Here is a 20,560-nt window from a genome sequence, read left to right on the forward strand (position 1 = left end):
AAGCATATTTCTATTAGATTTTATAATTTTTATTTTACAATTATCAATTTCGGCTATTCCATTACAAGTAATTATGCTTCCTTATATTTCCTAAAAAGCTCCTGATTCTGTCATAGTTATAAAGAGCTCCTCAGCTCATCATCATATAGGAACTAAAAACTCCACCGGGAAAGGTTCTCTACGACTGCCATGTCCTGCTCGACCACGACCATAGCTACCACCAGATATACTATTCTTTTGGCATAGGACTTATCGACTAATGAACCTCTAACACCATCGGAGTATCCTCCTCCACTCTCATACCGATTATTATCCAAAACTCTAGTTCAAGGAATTCATTCATCATTCAGGAACTTTCACTTCTCTCCCTATCTTATGATTATAAATTTATCTTTTTCAATATATCTACCTTTGTACATTGAGGACAATGTAGATCTTAAGTGTAGGGGGTCTTTTAAATCAGAAAAACCCCGAATTTTGTTTTATTCTCATGCGACCTTCTTATATCATTATTAGAATGAATTTCAATTAGTTTATAATGTTTATTGATGTAAAGCCCTAATTTTCGGGAATTCTGTGTATGTTGGCAAATATTTTTTAATTTTTGTGTTGTCTGTTTGGCGTAGGTTTGATTATGTTAGTGGGCCTCTAGAAGGCCCAAGCTTAAGTTAAAACTCGGTAATTTTAGTTAATTTTTGTTCCGAAAGAGAAAGAAGTTCTGGGTAACTGGGCTTTTAAGTATTAATGGGCAAAATAAAACACAGGGAAGCAGGTGGCAATGCGGCATGTGACGCCACTGGGAAGGCTAAAAAAGTGGCGTGTGGATGCTAGGGAGAACCAAGGTTCAGGTCACAATGGGTGCATATTAAGGGAATTATTTTTATGTTTAGAAAGGGTAAGTAATGGAACTCAAGTAAAAGACTGTCAGGAGGAGTTTGAGTTGCTCAGGTGATTGAGTAAGGAGGGGATAAGGGAGAGGATTTAGGAGCTGATTAAGGAGAGCAGCGTTGGGCAAATGGTGGACTCTTGAGGAGCAAGAGTTGGCCGGTCAAGGTTTTTCTTTAGGGGGTAAGTTTCGGATAGGTCAAATGCCAAGTATAAGTTCGGCATTAGGGGTAAGTTGTGCCGTTTCCTGACCATTCTTCCTCTTTCTTTTTTCTTTTCTTATTTTTCTCTCTTCATCAAATTCTTTTCTTCTTCTTGTTTGCAGAATCCCTCTACCATTTTGCTTATCTCCATTTTTATCAGTTGTTTTTAAGCCTATAGTCGATTACCTCAAAAAGTTGAAATCCCGAAAGCCTGATTTCTTTTGTGCCATTTTCTTCTAGTCAAAACCCTCTTATTTTCCCTCATCTTCTTGACCGATTCTCTAGTCCTCTGAACCCCAAGTTTCTATCGACAAAGCCTCTACAAAACCCTCATCTTTTCTTCACTGTTACAAAAGCCGAAAACGCATAGCCATAGGGACATAGCCGAATTTTAAGATCACTAAAGGCTCGACTTTTGTTATCGTTTGAGGGGTTAGATCTGTATCAGAATCGAGTAGAAGTTAATTGGAATCATTGACTGAAGGAACCGATGGTAAGTTTTTAAACTTACAACAACATGAAATGTTTTGAATGCTTCGATGTGGCATGTCGGATCCAGCTATAACGTCTGGGCCGAGTTTGGGGTGTTACATTTAGTGGTATCAGAGCCAAGTTGCAATAACTTGGCTGTGGAATGGGTTTACAAAAACAAAGATTTTCGAAAATAAAAATTTTATAAAGATTGAAAAAAACTCGATTTTCAAAATTTAGATATTTAAAAGGTGGCATTCTGAATCTCCGGCCCAAGCCTGTAAGTATTACTCTGAACTTCTCTGAATATTTTCTAGAATTATCTGTCTGTACTGAAACCCTTTTAGGATACACTAGATAGGATAATACTGAAACCATAGGAAAATTTGATAAGAGACTGAAACTGTAGCTAGACTTCGATTCTGCGAAAACAAACTTTGAATTACTGTCTAATTCATAAAACATCTGTAATAAACACTGGGATATTGAATTAATGCATAAAATTTCGTAATCAGATAATACGATATGAGTACAAGAGCCACTCGTGGAAGAGGCCGTGGACAGGGCCGAGGAAGTGCTCGAGCGAGATCTTCGTCTTCGGGACTTATGCCAGCGGCGGATACACCGGTACCACCAGCAACGGAGGTGGAGTCTCATGACCGCAGTGTCGGGGATGATGCCCTGCCACAGGCAATGCTTCGTGTTCTGGAAAGGGTTACTGGGGCAAGTACTGGCAACGAAATTCGGAGATCTATTTCTGAACGACTTCGGGCTAATGGAACGGAGATCTTTAAGGGTGTGTCTGGTGTAGCCCCGAATGTGGCGAAATATTGGTTGGAGGCCACAGAACGGATTATGGACGACTTGGACTGCTCTGTGGAGCAGAAGTTGAAGGGAGCCGTATCGTTGCTACGGGATGAGGCCTATCAGTGGTGGCTCACTGTGAGAGAAGGGACCCCAGTTGATAGGGTAACTTGGGAACTATTTAAGACGGCCTTTAAAGGGAAGTATGTTGGGGCGAGTTATGTGGACGCCCGCAGAAAGGAATTCTTGAATCTGGTGCAAGGAGGTAAAATAGTTGCTGAGTACGAGGCCGAGTTTCTAAGGCTGAGCCGGTATGCAGTGGGCATAGTCGCTACGGAATATGAACGAAGTGTGCGCTTCGAGTATGGTCTTAGAGATGACCTTACGATGTTCATTGCTCCACAGAGGGAGCGTGACTTTGCGGTCTTGGTGAAGAAGGCAAAGAGAGCTGAGGAGGTTAAACGTGCTGAAAAGAAGAATTGAGAGAACGATCGGAACCATTTGTGGAGGGATTCAGGACCCTCGGGTGGTGCTAATAGAAATGTTAAGAGAGCAAGAGTGGAGGAACCAGTTCGAGTAGTGCCGATGAATATGGTTAGACCACCAATCTGTGGAGACTGTGGTAAGGTACATTTGGGCGAGTGTAGGAAACATTCCGGTGCTTATTTCCGATGCGGATCTATGGAGTATAGAGTTAAGGACTGTCCTTAGAGAGCTGATCAGGCTCAGGTTGCTATGCAGAGGGTTGCTCAACCCATGGAGGTGGACCACAACCACCGAGAGGACGTGGACAAGGTAGGGGCGGAAATAGAAATGGTCGAGGTCGAGGGGCACCTGGCAAGACTGTCGGAAATGCTGAAGGTCGACAGCTAGCGTTGGTGTATGCAGCTTGTCGCTGAGAGGAGGGTGACGCACCTGACGTCATAATTGGTACGTTTTTGGTTTCTAGCATGCCGTATACTGCTTTGGTGGATATTGGATCTACTCATTCCTATGTTGCATGTGCCATATCTGGGTCATTGGGTGTGCACTCTGAGAAGATTGTGAGTGGGGTATCTGTGCTAAGTCCTTTGGGTCACTCGGTTAGGGTAGACAAACTGTATAGGGATGTACCCTTAGAAACTCAAGGTAGGATTTTCCCTGGAGATCTGATAGAGTTACCGTTCAGAGAGTTTGATTTCATTCTGGGAATGGACTAGCTTGTTAAGCATAAAGCGACTTTGGATATGCCGCTAAACGAATGGTGTTAAGGACCACAGAGGATGAGGAGGTTATGGTGATAGGTGAGCGAAGGGATTATTTGTCCAATGTGGTGTCGGCATTAAGAGCCGAAAAGTGGATTCGGAAAGGTTGTGAGGCCTACTTGGCATTTGTAAGTCAGTCGGAAGAGGAGGGTCTGACAGTGGATAAGGTTAAGACCGTAAAGGAGTTCCAACATGTTTTTCCGGAGGAACTTCTGGGATTGCCTCCGAATTGAGAAGTTGAGTTTGGAATCGACTTGTTGCCTGGAATGGCGCCCGTGTCCATCGCACCATATAGGATGGCACCGAAGGAGTTAGTGGAGTTAAAGGCACAAATTCAAGAGTTGTTGGATAGAGGCTTTATTAGGCCAAGCGTGTCTCCATGGGGAGTATCGGTGCAATTCGTGAAAAAGAAAGATGGTACGATGCGGATGTGCATTGATTATCGCCAGTTGAACAAACTGACGATCTGTTCGACCAGCTTAGAGGAGCTTCTGTATTTTCCAAGATCGACCTTCGATCTGGATATCATCAGTTAAGGGTCAAATAGGTAGATATACATAAGACGACATTCAGGACTCGGTATGGTCATTACGAGTTTCTGGTTATGTCGTTTGGACTGACGAACGCTCCTGCAGCGTTTATGGATCTGATGAATCGTGTGTTCCAACCATTTTTGGATCTGTTTGTAGTCGTCTTTATTGACGATATCCTGGTATATTCTGAAACGGAAGCGAAGCATGATGAGCATCTTCGTATAGTGTTGCAAGTGTTAAAGGAGAATGAACTTTATGCGAAGTTCAGCAAGTGTGAATTTTGGTTGAGGGAAGTAACCTTCTTAGGCCATGTGGTCTCTGCTGAGGGGATTAGGGTGAACCCTCGAAAAATTGAAGCAATTTTTGAGTGGAAACTACCTAGGTTAGTGTCGGAAATACAGAGTTTTCTAGGATTGGCAGGATACTACAGAAGGTTTGTGGAAGGTTTTTCTGTGATGGCAGCACCTCTAACAAAACTCATAAGGAAATGAGTACCGTTTGTATGGACTGAGAAGCAGCAGGAAGCTTTTGAGAAGTTGAAGAAAGTTCTGACTGAAGCACATGTGTTAATTTAGCCGGAGTCTAGGAAGGATTTTACTATGTACAGTGACGCATCACATGTAGGTTTGGGCTGCGTGTTAATGCAAGAGGGTAAGGTGGTCGCATATGCATCACGACAGCTTAAGCCTCACGAGGAGAACTATCCTACTCATGATTTGGAGTTGGCAGCAGTGATATTTGCACTTAAGATTTGGAGACATTACTTGTACGGAGAAAGGTGTATTATATTCACAGACCATAAGAGTCTTAAGTATTTGTTGACTCAGAAGGAGATGAACCTTAGGCAAAGGAGATGGATTGAGTTGCTTAAGGATTATGACTGTTTGATCGAGTATCACCCGGGCAAGGCTAATGTGGTAGCCGATGCTCTAAGTCGTAGAACTGTATCTGATTTGAGAGCAATGTTTGCTCGTCTGAGTCGATATGATGATGGAAGTTTGTTGGCTGAGTTGCAAGTGAGACCAACCTGGGTGGATTAGATTAAGGAAAAGCAGTTGAACGATGAGTCTTTGGTCGCTCGTTTTCAACAAGTTAAGGAAAGGGAAACTTTTGAGTTTGGGTTAAATGACGATGGAGTTCTGTGCTTCCGAGGAAGAATTTGTGTTTCGAAGGACTCTGATTTAAGGCAGACAATTTTGAAGGAAGCTTATTGGGGACTTTGTGCCATGCATCCTGGAGGGAACAAGTTGTATCACGACTTACAAGAATTGTTCTGGTAGCCTGGACTTAAACGAGAAGTAACGGAGTTTGTAGGGAAATGTCTGACATGCCAGCAAGTGAAAGCTGAGCATCAATTACCTTCTGGTCTGTTGCAGCCAGTGAAGATACCACTTTGGAAGTGGGAGAGGGTAACCATGGACTTTGTGAGTGGGCTACCCTTAACACCATCGAAGAAAGACTCGGTGTGGGTGATTATGGATAGGTTGACCAAATCAGCCCATTTCATACCTGTACGTACTGACTTTTCACTTCAAAAGTTAGCCAAGTTGTATGTGGCGGAGATTGTCCGACTTCATGGAGTCCCAGTTTCGATTATCTCTGACAGGGATCCCAGATTCACATCTCGGTTTTGGCAAAAGTTGCATGAGGCGTTGGGGACGCGATTGAACTTTAATACAGCTTTCCATCCCTAAACTGATGGTCAGTCGGAAAGGGTTATTCAGATTCTGGAGGACATGTTGAGGGGATGCGTAATGGACTTTCGAGGTAGTTGGGAGGAGTACTTGCTGTTGTCAGAATTTGCGTACAATAACAGTTACCAGGCGAGTATTCGAATGGCACCGTATGAAGCACTGTATGGACGAAGGTGTCATACACCTAGTTGTTGGACGGAGCTAGGAGAGCGACAAGTTCTTGGACTAGATTTGGCAGCTGATATTGAGAATAAGGTCAGAATAATCAGGGATCGGTTAAAAGAAGCATCTGATAGGCAAAAGTCGTATGTAGATTTAAAGCGTAAGGAGATTGAGTACTCAGTAGGTGATATGGTTTTCTTAAAGGTTTCTCCTTGGAAGAAGATATTAAGGTTTGGTAAGAAGCACTGCAGCAAAATTGACTTTTAGTGGAGTTTTTTAAGGTCTTTAGCGGCGCTTTCCCACAAACACCGCTAAAGATCACGACCTTTAGTGGCGCTTTCCCACAAACGCCGTTAAAGATCACGACCTTTAGCGGCGCTTTTCCCACAAACGCCGCTAAAGATCACGACCTTTAGCGGCGCTTTTCTCAAAAACGCCGCTAAAAGTCATGAAATTCAAAAAAAATATATTACAAAATATTATAAAAGTCATGAAAAATATAAAAAATTTAAAATTCATTATCAAATTAAATTTTCTATTAAAATTTTAACTTTAAAACTAAATACAAAAATTAATGAATTTAAATTTAGAATTTAAAATAATAAATTAATAACACAATTGAAATCCAAAAGTATATGCAAAATAAAATTAATTAATAATAAATTTTCTTCTTTCAACTCAAATAAAAATAAAATGTTGAAACAAAACAATTAAATAAAAAATTAGAATAATTAGTTGACACGAGATTATTATTAAGTATATGCAAATATGCAAGTAGATGATTACAAAATAGGGTGTAGCTTTTGATCAACTAATTAGTTGATCCTCCTGCAGGTTCTATCTATAATCTGCTTAACTAACATACAAACATAAGACACTCTAATACTTTTTTACAAATAAAATATCTAAAAGTCACACCTGAATTCGGATTCATAGCACATACGGTGTCAACTGCATGTTATCATCCTTATTCGCTGCTGCAATGCCTCCCACAAGCATTCGTAGAGGTAGGAGCTAGTCATTATGTGCCTCCTGCAAATTGTTCTTGGACCGCAAAGTGTAGTTGGTTTTTCCTATTCCATTTGCCACCAGTCAAAACATAAAAGAGCTATTGCCACACAAAAGTAATCATAAAAACAATATCCAGAAAAACAATATACAGTTAAATTATGAGAATGCAAAAATACAAAACGATACCGCTGTGAGTATATGCATGTAAGCTTTCTGTGTTTTGTTTTTGTTTCATAGAACCCTTTGAAAACTTCTACACACTTGACCTGAAACAATGATGTTAAATATAAATAACAGTTCTAAACACACAGTGGAGAAATAAAGTAAGTCCCGTCATCAAGGAATATCATCTTCAATTATTACCATCTTGGCAGGGAGATTGAGGTCAAATGATTTATAACTTGGCCAGAATCCTGTTGTGAGAACAGTCACTGTCAAATCAATCCCAGGATGTGCAGCTGAGTTTAGATATTAGAACAGTCACTGTCAAATCACCAGGATGTTTTAGATGAAATCATTGAACACGATCCTTATTAAAATTTTAGATATTAGAACACAAACCTTGTGGAAGAGAGTATGGTTTTGAAAACAGTCGGTCACATATGCCATATACTTGTCGTGCAGCTTGATTATTTTCCTTATAAGGACCTGATGAGTAGAAGATAATCAACATCCATAGTGATTTCAAGAAAATCCATAGCTGTAAAAGTTGGGATGTTTACCTATTCCTGCACACCCGGAGCATTTGAAGCCTGTGTAAATGAGTGAATATCAGCACTTAGAACCAGAAGGTTAATATTAGAAACAATTAAATTATGCAGATTATCATCTATTCCATCAAGGGTTGGGAAAATCATAGTCTAAAGTAGTTGGTGCATCAAAGGCATATCAAACTTAACAGTTAGGAGAACTGCACAAGCACAACAATAATGATGATAAATAAACACCTTGCCAGCTTGAAATGCTTAAATACTACTTTGCACCCATTTTGTTAGTTTAAGAAAAATATTCCACCCCCTCAATAAATTGCTATCCAAGAAGAACCTTCATGACTTAGTTTAGCAAAGAAAAAAAAACCAATAAACGTATCCACCATAGTTACTCAGGACAAAATGTTATAGGTTACTCCATTTTAAAATCTGCAAGAATGAAAACTAATTTAAAATGATATACGGTGCTATTATTTGAGGAGACAAATTCTGACTATTAATCAGGACAAAATGTTTTTCAAATTAAAAAATATATATATTACAACTATAAATTGCAGTACAAATAATACATAATTAACCATCCAAATTTAATTTGAAATCAATTTAGATTAGAAATTAAAAAAAGTAACCAAACTCGAAAAATGGCTCAAAACTCATTCGAATTTTGAAACTTCCATTAATTAAAAAATAGCAAATGATGTAATTTGCCAACTTTTGAAGATAAATATCATAAAAATTCAAAGTGTGAATGTAAGAAGATTCTTTGAGAGCAACCCTAATGGTTTAGATAACACCAAGACATTAATAGTTATTGTAATAAAAAACTTAAAAACAAAAATCCACTTGATGATGTAAATTAATTAATTATTATGAATCTTCTTTTTAAGTATATAACCATTGAACTGTGGTGCTAACATGCTGACAACATTTATTTTACTCTTCCTTATGTCTCAACTCTTAAATTCCAACTTCACAAATATCAAACAATATCTTAGGCTTAGACAAAAAATAACCTCCAATTGAACCAGCCATTGCTTATTAATCCTATTACTATTTCAGAAATAGCAAGCCCAAAGCATATGAAATCAACATAAAAGCTGGAAGCTTGTCTTCTACATCAAAATTTTCACCTTTTCTACAAAGCACACCGCACCTATGAGCAGTTATACGAGTAAACTAAAGGTGCATAATTTTTAACATAATCATTGTAACGCCCCGTACTCGAGACCGTTTCCGGAGTCGAACACGAGGTGTTAACGGACTTAATTCATTCATTTACACAGTTCATTTTAAAATTTCCAGATAAGCTGGCTAACTGCGTCACTGTCACCTTAAAAATCATATCTCAAGTTCCAAAACTCGAAAACCGATTCTGTAAATTTTTCCTGAAACTAGACTCATATTTCCATATACAAATTTTTTTCTAGAATTTTTGGTCAAGCCAGTTAGTACAGTTTATTAGTTAAAGTCTCCCCTGATTCAGGGTTCGACTACTCTGACCTTCATGCATTACAACTTAGATATCTCCCTGTACAGAGCTTCAATACTTACGCCGTTTATTTCTAATGAAACTAGACTCAAAAATGAATCTATACATATAAAGCATGACTTCTAATTGTCTCTGGTTAATTTATGGTAAATTTTCAAAGTAAGAACAGGGGATCCAGTAATCGCTCTGGTCTTGTTTCACGAAAACTTAAACATCTCATAAAATACGGCTCATATGATCGTTTCGCTTCTTCCATATGAAAATAGACTCATCAAGGTTCGATTACATAATTTATTCATTATTTAATTACATTCCTACTATTTTTAGTGAATTTTCAAACTCACATCACTGCTGCTGTCAGCATCTATTTTAAGGTAAATTTCACCTATTTCATAGTTTCCATGATTCAACTAGCCATTGGACATACATAGCACCAAATATGATTGTGATTAACCATTCCAATGGCTAATCATTGCCAAGCATTTCCACACCTCTCAACAACCATATATATACAAAATTATTTTAATACTATGCTCAAAATATTTAAGCCATTTTCGCATGGCTATCCAAATATATACACATTACCAAAGGTACTTGATTAACAACAAAGGTTAGTCCTATACATGCCATTATCAACGTTTAACTAAAAGAGTACCAAAAGGGCTTAGATAGTGTGGACGACTTCGACTTCGACAATCCCGAGTCCGATAGCTGACGAACAAAAATCTATAAAACAGAGAATTAAAGAAACAGAATAAGCATTTAATGCTTAGTAAGTTTTGAGTAACGAAATTATTTACTACTAAAGTATAGCGTTCATATGACTAAATGAATAATTTCATATATGCACATTCTCAAAATCATAATTTATTCACGCTTCAACCAATATATTCATACACAGGGTATCAAACCTAACTAGAGGCCGGAAGCTCGTTAATCAATTGAGCGAGTACTATTTGAAAGGAATCAACCTTTCCGATGCATATACGAAACATACCTTATCGTTTGTATTTTATGAGCGTATTAATCGAAATTATTACAGCAAGATCGCTCGCTTCCAAACCCAAGTATCTTCGGGATTTAGCCGGATATAGCAACTCGCACAAATGCCTTCGGGTCTTAGCCCGGATATAGTCACTAGCATGAATGCCTTCGGGACTTAGCCCGGATATAGTCACTAGCACAAATGCCATCGGGACTTAGCCCGGATATAGTCACTAGCACAAATGTCTTCGGGACTTAGCCCGGATATCATTCGAATAATCATGCACAAATATCAATAAATCATGACACATCCATATTTCATTTTTATTACTAAAGCTCAAACACAAGACACTTATCAAACCTTACCAATTTCGGCTCAATAGCCACATACAAAGAGCATGATTTTGATTGGCTTTATAACATGATCTCTATACACATTCGGCTACCCGTCATAGGTATAAACCAATCACCTCAATATATAATTCAAGTAGAATCATAATATCACCATTTATTTGTTATGCTTATATGTCATGACTTAATCAAATCATAAACTAAGTTTCATTACTCGAAGACTTACCTCGGATGTTGTCGAACGATTTCGACGGCTATTCGATCACTTTTTCCTTTCCCTTATCCAACTTTGATCCTCTAGGCTCTTGAGCTCTTCCTAAACATCAACCAACCGAACATGAAGCAAGAGAATCCTCTTCTTCTTCCTTCCTCAAGTCACGGCAATGGGGGAGTATGGATGAGACAACTTTGTTTTCATCACCCCTCCCTTTTCATTACTTTATTACTAACCTTTTATTTTATTATTTCTAACATAAAACATTAACACAAAATGTTTATAATATGCTTTAACCCATAGCATGGCCGGCCACCATCTTGATTTTTTGGTTAATTTGACATGCAAACCCATCATTTTTATAACATGCATCAATAGGCCACTTTAACATTTGCCTAGCACATTTCTAAATTTTCTTACACAAGTCCTATTTAATAAAATTCACTTACAATTAACAAAATTCAAACATGAAATTTTCACACATGCATATATACATATAATAAGCATCAAATATGACGGGTAATTATTTTTATGACTCGGTTTTGTGGTCCCTAAACCACTTTCCGACTAAGGTCACATTAGGGCTGTCACAACTCTCCCCCACTTAAGAAATTTTCGTCCCCGAAAATCTTACCGGGAAATAGGTTTGGGTATCGTTCTTTCATAGAGTTCTCGGTTTCCCAAGTAGCTTCTTCGATCCCGTGTTTGAGCCATAACACCTTTACTAACGGAACCCTCTTGTTTCGCAACTCTTTCACTTCACGAGCTAGGATGCGAATCGGTTCTTCTTCATAACTCATATCGGCTTGAATTTCAACCTCGGAGGGATTTATTATGTGCGAAGGATCAGATCTGTAACGTCGAAGCATTGAGACATGAAAAACGTTGTGAATCTTCTCGAGGTCAGGGGGTAAAATCAATCTATATGCCACTGGGCCAACTCGTTCGGATATTTCATACGGCCCTATGAACCTCGGACTCAGTTTGCCCTTACGGCCAAATCTGAGTATCTTTTTCCAAGGTGAAACTTTAAGAAACACTTTGTCTCCCACCTGATACTCAATATCTCTTCGTTTGAAATCCGCGTACGACTTCTGACGATCTGATGCTGCCTTCAGACTTTCACGAATTATTTTTACTTTCTGCTCAGCATCTTTAATCAAATCAACTCCGAAAATTTTACTTTCACTGAGCTCGGTCCAAAACAATGGTGTACGGCATTTACGACCGTACAAAGCCTCGTAAGGCGCCATCTTAATACTTGATTGAAAATTATTGTTGTAAGCGAATTCAATCAAAGGTAAATACCGCTCCCATGAACCACTAAACTCAAGGATGCAACATCTCAACATATCCTCGAGTATCTGAATTATCCGCTCGGATTGACCATCGGTCTGGGGATGAAAAGCGGTGCTAAAATGCAACTTGGTACCCAAAGCTTCTTGCAATTTCTTCCAAAATCGAGATGTGAATCTCGGATCTCTATCTGACACAATAGAAATAGGTACCCCGTGTAATTTTACAATCTGAGAAACATACAATTCAGCTAGTTTATCCAATGAGTAATCCGTACGTACGGGAATAAAATGAGCCGACTTAGTCAGTCTATCAACAACAACCCAAATCGCATCTTTCTTAGTTGCCGACAATGGCAACCCAGATACAAAATCCATGGTGACTCGATCCCATTTCCATTCAGGTATCATGATCGGCTGAAGTAAACCTGTAGGCACTTGATGTTCTGCTTTCACTTGTTGACATATTAAACACTTCGAAACAAAATAGGAAATGTCTCGTTTCATACCATGCCACCAAAACTGACGTCTCAGATCGTTGTACATTTTCGTACTCCCGGGGTGAATTGATATTCGGCTACAATGAGCTTCGTTCAGAATCATCGAAATAAGTTCTGAATTTCTTGGAACACACCAACGACTTCTGAACCTCAAACAATCGTCATCGCCAATTTGAAACTCTAATTCCCTATCCGAAACACATTCAGCCCGTTTTGCAACCAATTCATCATCGACTTTCTGAGCTTCACGAATTTGATGAATCAACAATGGTTTGGCCTTTAAGTCTGCTACTAACACATTGTCGGATAGAACAGACAAGTGTACATTCATCGCTCGTAAAGAAAACAGTGATTTACGACTTAAGGCATCCGCAACCACATTAGCCTTTCCCGGGTGATAATCAATGACAAGTTCATAATCTTTCAACAACTCAAGCCAACGCCTTTGTCGCAGATTCAAGTCTCTTTGAGTCATCAAATATTTGAGACTTTTGTGATCCGAATATACATGGCACTTCTCACCAAATAAGTAATGTCGCCATATTTTCAAAGCGAATACGATGGCAGCTAATTCGAGATCATGGGTTGGATAATTTTTCTCATGTGACTTCAATTGTCTCGATGCATAAGCTACAACTCGACCTTCTTGCATCAATACACAACCCAGCCCAAGTAAGGATGCATCACTGTAGATGACAAACTCCTTGCCTGATTCGGGCTGCACTAGTACTGGAGCTTCAGTCAAATAAGTTTTCAATTGATCGAAACTTTTCTGACATTTTTCTGTCCATTCAAACTTAACATCTTTCTGAAGTAGTTTCGTTATTGGTGTGGCTATCATCGAGAAACCCTTTACAAAGCGTCTGTAGTAACCGGCAAGTCCCAAAAAGCTCCGAACCTCAGTAATGTTTCTCGGAGGCTTCCAGTTAAGTATGGCTGAAATTTTGCTCAGATCAACTCGAATACCCGATGCAGATACCACATGTCCCAAAAAGCTAACTTCTCTAGACCAGAACTCACATTTACCGAACTTAGCATATAACTGCTTATCCCGTAAAATCTGCAACACTAATCTCAAGTGTTCAGCATGTTTGGTTTCATTTTCTGAATAGACCAAAATATCATCGATAAACACAACTACAAACCGATCCAAATACGGTCTGAAGATTCGATTCATCAAATCCATAAATACCGCCGGGGTTTTAGTGAGCCCAAACGGCATCACTAAAAACTCGTAGTGACCGTATCTCGTTCTGAAAGCAGTTTTGGGTATATCCGAACCTCGAATTCGCAACTGATAATAACCCGATCTCAAATCTATCTTTGAAAACACTGAGGCTCCCTTTAGTTGATCAAACAAATCATCAATACGCGGTAACGGATATTTATTCTTTATTGTCACTTTATTTAGCTGACGATAGTCGATGCACAACCTCATGGTTCCGTCCTTCTTTTTCACAAACAATACTGATGCACCCCAAGGCGAGAAACTCGGTCGAGCAAAACCTCTATCCATCAACTCTTGCAACTGAGTTTTTAATTCTTTCAATTCCGTTGGTGCCATATGATACGGAGCTATCGAAATCGATGTAGTCCCAGGTACAAGTTCGATGCCAAACTCTACTTCCCGAACAGGTGGTAACCCCGGTAATTCTTCGGGAAAAACATCCGGATATTCACAAACCACTGGTACCGATTCAAGTTTCTTTCCTGATTTTTCATTATCAAGCACGTATGCAAGATACACTTCACACCCCTTTCTCACATATTTTTGAGCTAACATCGAGGATATTATTGTTGGCAATCCATTCAAGACAGTAGACTCAACTCGGATTATCTCATTATTTGCACACCTCAAATCAATAGTCTTGCTTTTACAATTCACAACCGCATCATGCACGGTCAACCAATCCAAACCGAGAATAACATCAAATTCATCAAACGGTAAAAGCATCAAGTCCGCCGGAAAACAGGAACCTCGAATTACTAGGGGACATTTCTTACACACCTTATCAACAAGCACACAATGACCCAAGGGATTCGACACTCTAATAACGAACTCAGTAGACTCAATAGGTAAAGTCTTACTGGATGCTAAAGTCTCACATATATAAGAATGAGTAGAACACGGGTCAATCAATGCAATCACATTAGTATCAAAGAGAGTGAATGTACCGGTAATAACATCAGGCGAAGAAGCATCCTCGCGTGCACGTATAGCATAAGCTCTGGCAGGAGCACGAGCCTCAGATCTGGTGGTAACATCTCTAGATCCTCTCTGACCGCCACTAGCATTCCCCGCATTTTTAAATGGTCTACCTCGAGCAGTAGTAGCACCCGGTTTCCCACTCTGATTTACATTATGTTCAGACAATCTCGGGCAATCTTTAATAAAGTGGTCAACTGTTCTGCCTCGACGATCATTTCCAACACTGGCGACCGAAGTAACTCGTGTCCTCACAGGGGGTCGATCTCGGTCTCGTCTAGAAAAGCCCGACGTGTCTCTAGGTCGGCCTAAATCATCTCTAAATTTCTTCGATGACTGTTGAAAGGGCTTTTCCGAAGATCTCTTACGAAACTCCTTTGCTCCCATATCAGCTTTTCTTTTCTCCTTACTGAGCTCTTCGGCTTTGCAAGCTCGCTCGACAAGTACCACAAATTCTCTGATTTCTAAAATGCCAACATACAGCTTTATATCATCGTTCAGTCCATCTTCAAAACGTTTACACATCACAGCTTCTGAAGAAATGCATTCTCGAGCGTACCGGCTAAGCCTTACAAACTTTCGTTCATAATCAGTAACCGACATGGAACCTTGTTTAAGTTCAAGAAATTCTTTTCATTTTTGATCAATGAATCTCTGGCTGATATACTTTTTTCGAAACTCGGTTTGGAAAAACTCCCAAGTTACTTGCTCTCTGGGCACAACAGAAATCAACGTATTCCACCAATAGTAGGCAGAATCACGTAGCAAGGAGATCGTACACTTTAGGCATTCATCGGGTGTGCAAGATAGTTCATCAAGTACCCGAATAGTGTTGTCCAACCAAAATTCAGCTTGCTCGGCATCGTCGCTGTCTGTAACTTTAAATTCAGTAGCCCCATGTTTTCGGATTCTATCAACTGGGGCTTATTTAACCTTATCTGGTCAGTTACCGGAGGTATCGCAGGTGCAGGGGTTGTATTAGTCGGAAATGGGGGTTGTGGAACAGTCGTATTAGTTCGAATGTATTGGTTGAACCAATCATTCATTACGCTATAAAAAGCCTGTCTAGCTTCGTCATTCTGATTACTAGCAATAGGTTGAGAGTCCACCGGCACTGTCCCTTGTGCGGGAGTAGGCGCTACACTCTCAAGATCATCAGCTACCGGTCGGTTGGGATCGGGATCCATTACTATAAACAAATACATTTTTAACTGTCAGAAATCACCACACTATCAAATAGACACACAATGGCATGTATAGCTAGACCCGAACGTATTACGGTAGTCCTAGAATCGACTAAACCGTAGCTCTGATACCAATAAAATTGTAACGCCCCGTACTCGAGACCGTTGCCGGAGTCGAACACGAGGTGTTAACAGACTTAATTCATTCATTTACACAGTTCATTTTAAAATTTCCAGATAAGCTGGCTAACTGCGTCACTGTCACCTTAAAAATCATATCTCGAGTTCCAAAACTCGAAAACCGATTCCGTAAATTTTTCCTGAAACTAGACTCATATTTCCATCTACAAAGTTTTTTCTAGAATTTTTGGTCAAGCCAATTAGTACAGTTTATTAGTTAAAGTCTATCCTGTTTCAGGGTTTGACTACTCTGACCTTCATGCATTACGACTTAGATATCTCCCTCTACAGAGCTTTAATAATTATGCCGTTTCTTTATAATGAAACTAGACTCAAAACGGAATCTATAAATATAAAGCATGAATTCTAACTGTCTCTGGTTAATTTATGGTAAATTTTCAAAGTCAGAATAGGGGATCCAGTAATCGCTCTTGTCCTGTTTCACGAAAACTTAAACATCTCATAAAATACGGCTCATATGGTTGTTTTTCTTCTTCCATATGAAAATAGACTCATCAAGGTTCGATTACATAATTTATTCATTATTTAATTACATTCATACTATTTTTAGTAAATTTTCAAACTCACATTACTACTGCTGTCACCATCTATTTTAAGGTAAATTTCACCTATTTCATAGTTTCCATGACTCAACTAGCCATTGGACATACATAGCACCAAATATGATCGTGATTAACCATTCCAATGGCTAATCATTGCCAAGCATTTCCACACCTCTCAATAACCATATATATACAAAATGATTTTAATACTATGCTCAAAATATTTAAGCCATTTTCGCATGGCTATCCGAATATATACACATTACCAAAGGTACTTGATTAACAACAAAGGTTAGTCCTATACATGCCATTATCAACGTTTAACTAAAAGAGTACCAAAAGGGCTTAGATAGTGTGGACGACTTTGACTTCGACAATCCCGAGTCCGATAGCTGACGAACAAAAATCTATAAAACAGAGAATTAAAGAAACGGAATAAGCATTTAATGCTTAGTAAGTTTTGAGTAACGAAATTATTTACGACTAAAGTATAGTGTTCATATGACTAAATGAATAGTTTCATATATGCACATTCTCAAAATCATAATTTCTTCACGCTTCAACCAATATATTCATACACAGGGTATCAAACCTAACTAGAGGCCGGAAGCTCGTTAATCAATTGAGCGAGTACTATTTGAAAGGAATCAACCTTTCCGATGCATATACGAAACATACCTTATCGTTTGTATTTTATGAGCGTATTAATCGAAATTATTACAGCAAGATCGCTCGCTTCCAAGCCCAAGTATCTTCGGGATTTAGCCGGATAAAGCAACTCGCACAAATGCCTTCGGGTCTTAGCCCCGATATAGTCACTAGCATGAATGCCTTCGGGACTTAGCCCGGATATAGTCACTAGCACAAATGCCTTCGGGACTTAGCCCGGATATAGTCACTAGCACAAATGCCTTCGGGACTTAGCCCGGATATCATTCAGATAATCATGCACAAATATCAATAAATCATGACACATCCATATTTCATTTTCATTACTAAAGCTCAAACACAAGACACTTATCACACCTTACCAATTTCGGCTCAATAGCCACATACAAAGAGAATGATTTTGATTGGCTTTATAACATGATCTCTATACACATTCGGCTACCCGTCATAGGTATAAACTAATCACCTCAATATATAATTCAAGTAGAATCATAATATCACCGTTTATTTGTTATGCTTATATGTCATGACTTAATCAAATCATAAACTAAGTTTCATTACTCGAAGACTTACCTCGGATGTTGTCGAACGATTTCGACGGCTATTCGATCACTTTTTTTTTCCCCTTATCCAACTTTGATCCTCTAGGCTCTTGAGCTCTTCCTAAACATCAACCAACCGAACATGAAGCAAGAGAATCCTCTTCTTCTTCCTTCCTCAAGTCACGGCAATGGGGGAGCATGGATGAGACAACTTTGTTTTCATCACCCCTCCCTTTTCATTACTTTATTACTAACCTTTTATTTTATTATTTCTAACATAAAACATTAACACAAAATGTTTATAATATGCTTTAACCCATAGCATGGCCGGCCACCATCTTGATTTTTTGGTTAATTTGACATGCAAACCCATAATTTTTATAACATGCATTAATAGGCCACTTTAACATTTGCCTAGCACATTTCTAAATTTTCTTACACAAGTCCTATTTAATAAAATTCACTTACAATTAACAAAATTCAAACATGAAATTTTCACACATGCATATATACATATAATAAGTATCAAATATGACGGTTAATTATTTTTATGACTCGGTTTTGTGGTCCCGAAACCACTTTCCGACTAGGGTCACATTAGGGCTGTCACAATCATTAAGTTAATGAGATACGTTATGAGACAAAAAAGTAAAAACAATTTACAAAAACATTCTTCTAAGAAAGGAAAGATCAACTTCGACTAGTAAGATCTACAATAAAATACATTTCCAATGAAAATCACTTCATATATAAATAATAGTATAAATTTTTGATTCATAAGGCCAATAAAAGAATACTTTAATGCTATGTTTCTTTTAGCTTAAACATTAATGAGAAAAGGCTACAACTATATACAAAAATAAAATGAAAACTCCAGTAACTCAACATGAACCTATCAACCTTAGAAGTTAAAAGAGAAGTTCTCTTATTCAAACAGAGGTATCCATCAAAGATGAATATGCAAGTATTTTCTCTTAAAAGATTTTCAATTATTTTGAATTTAAAAGATGGATTTAGACCCAGCCAGCATGGCAAGGAGGAGAGAATAACCTGGCCTCGGGTATAGACACCCATCTCCAATACCATGGGGTGTCGACACTCATATAATGGTAAGGTCCCTAGGTGACAGCATGTAACATTTCTTCCCACTCCCTCTTTCCAGCCAAAAACTCTGTTTCATCAATATCAACTAAATTATATGTAAAGAACAAAAGAACTAAAAATAGATATAAACAACATAGGAATTGTTAAGAAAAAGATTCAGGCAACAATGACATAGTTCGTAATTAATATGTCAAAAGCTTCTCCAAAGTACTTTCTAAGCTTCTTACTTCTCTTAGTTGCCCTTTTTTTCTCTCTCTTTTTGGTGAATCGAAGTAAATCCCCAACAACAAACACCATTAGATAAAATCAAACATATAAGGGAAATATTAGACAAAATTTCCATATAAATTAAAATAATATATCTTAATAATTCAATTATTTAAATTTATCCTTGTTTTATCCCAATACAGTTTTTGCCTTCAAAAATCAAAAGAAAAAGAAAAACCAGATAAATTTCCTTGCTGTTTTTTCCCATGTAAGGGAAACAAGCCATATTCAGATCAAAGGAAAATAATATTTCAAGAACTTAAAATTCACAATAATAATATGATTGGACAAAACAACAGGTGATATTAATAGGATTATAATGATTTTGCTTTCAGAAAATGAAGCATCCAAAAGCTAAATATGACTATTAGATTTTCAGATTTTTAACCTGTAAACCCTAAATGGACATTAAATTATATAACAATGCTAGGGAAATTTTTATTACAACTTGAAAGAGAAAGGATGAAATTACCTTTCGTCCAGCTTCAATGAGAAGGGGATTTTCACAGAGGCTAAGATAAAGTTGTTTCTTGGACGAGAAAGAGAGCGATGAGGGAATTAATGCCTGGTATTGGGATGGCAAGAAGCTTTCCCAAACAGCATCGGATTCAGTAGCCGAATTAAAAGCAGTTGAAACAAGCGACAATCTACAGGCATCTCGAGGGGAGGTAAAGGAAATAATGAGGGTGATACAATCTAGTGGGTGAGCACTCAGGTCGAGAGTGCCGCACATGATCTTTCCCTTTCCTTTTCTTTCTTCCATTTCAGAAACCTCGATTTTCATGAGATCCGAAATATCGATTTGTAGTAAGCGAGATACCAAGTATACATAAATATCGATTTAGTATGGAAGTATGCATAGAAAGTATGTAAGAAATAATACTAAGAAAGAAAAAGAAGAAGAAAAGGAGTAGCTATGGTGGGTGAATTTAGTGCAGTGAAATGAAAAAGAAAAAGGAAATTTGGGGGCAAATTTTGAGAGTAGAAGGGAAAAAGAAATTTGGGGGATTTGGATAACGAGCGGGTAACCAAAAAATAACTTTTGGGAGTCAGTGGTGTTTTGCGTTTTTTTATAAAAAAAATAATGGCCTTTTGCGGCGTTTTTTAAAAAAATGCCGGTAATTCATGAATTTTATTATTTTTTAATTTAATTTTTTTTTATTTTTAACATATTTTTTTCTATTTTTTTCTTTCAAAATTTTTATGTTGAGATTATCATTTTTTTGAATTTTTTTCATTTTGAATATTAAATTTTTTAATTGAAATATAGACTAAAACTTTAAATATTAAATTTT

The 20,560-nt window shown here is 38.0% G+C and overlaps 2 protein-coding genes across 3 annotated transcripts; both read right to left on the bottom strand.

Annotated features, from left to right (window-relative positions):
• Positions 1-6,727: 6,727 nt before the first annotated feature.
• Positions 6,728-8,314, bottom strand: LOC107948882 (cullin-1-like). Of its 2 annotated transcripts, none has more exons than XR_001697581.2 (4): positions 7,569-8,314; positions 7,371-7,490; positions 7,194-7,273; positions 6,728-7,069 (listed from the first exon to the last, which is right to left on the bottom strand). XR_001697581.2 is itself a non-coding variant. In XM_016883538.2 (4 exons), exons 1-4 carry the CDS (start codon positions 7,678-7,680, stop codon positions 7,018-7,020), a joined length of 339 nt encoding a protein of 112 aa, XP_016739027.1. In that variant the 5' UTR covers positions 7,681-8,314; the 3' UTR covers positions 6,728-7,017. The 2 variants fall into 2 exon arrangements, 1 of the variants encoding a protein (XP_016739027.1); XM_016883538.2 differs by having other exon boundaries at positions 7,371-7,465.
• A 10,171-nt stretch (positions 8,315-18,485) lies between these two features.
• LOC107948883 (putative F-box protein PP2-B2) lies at positions 18,486-20,335 on the bottom strand. Its single transcript, XM_016883540.2, has 2 exons — positions 19,738-20,335; positions 18,486-19,065 (listed from the first exon to the last, which is right to left on the bottom strand). The coding sequence occupies exons 1-2, from the start codon at positions 20,047-20,049 to the stop codon at positions 18,994-18,996; spliced, it is 384 nt and encodes a 127-aa protein (XP_016739029.2). The 5' UTR covers positions 20,050-20,335; the 3' UTR covers positions 18,486-18,993.
• Between the last annotated feature and the right edge of the window lie 225 nt (positions 20,336-20,560).

Source organism: Gossypium hirsutum, chromosome A04, assembly GCF_007990345.1.
Source record: "Gossypium hirsutum isolate 1008001.06 chromosome A04, Gossypium_hirsutum_v2.1, whole genome shotgun sequence".
Taxonomy (NCBI): domain Eukaryota; kingdom Viridiplantae; phylum Streptophyta; class Magnoliopsida; order Malvales; family Malvaceae; genus Gossypium; species Gossypium hirsutum.

What these genes read in the sequence shown, in the direction of transcription:
- LOC107948882 (XM_016883538.2), bottom strand. Translation starts at nt 7,680, where the DNA reads ATGTTGATTATCTTCTACTCATCAGGTCCTTATAAGGAAAATAATCAA. An exon ending in TCAATCTCCCTGCCAAGATG is followed by an intron (nt 7,274 to 7,370) that starts GTAATAATTGAA and finishes TCATTGTTTCAG; the next exon opens with GTCAAGTGTGTAGAAGTTTT. An exon ending in ACATGCATATACTCACAGCG is followed by an intron (nt 7,070 to 7,193) that starts GTATCGTTTTGT and finishes CAAATGGAATAG; the next exon opens with GAAAAACCAACTACACTTTG.
- LOC107948883 (XM_016883540.2), bottom strand. Translation starts at nt 20,049, where the DNA reads ATGAAAATCGAGGTTTCTGAAATGGAAGAAAGAAAAGGAAAGGGAAAG. An exon ending in TCATTGAAGCTGGACGAAAG is followed by an intron (nt 19,066 to 19,737) that starts GTAATTTCATCC and finishes TTGATGAAACAG; the next exon opens with AGTTTTTGGCTGGAAAGAGG.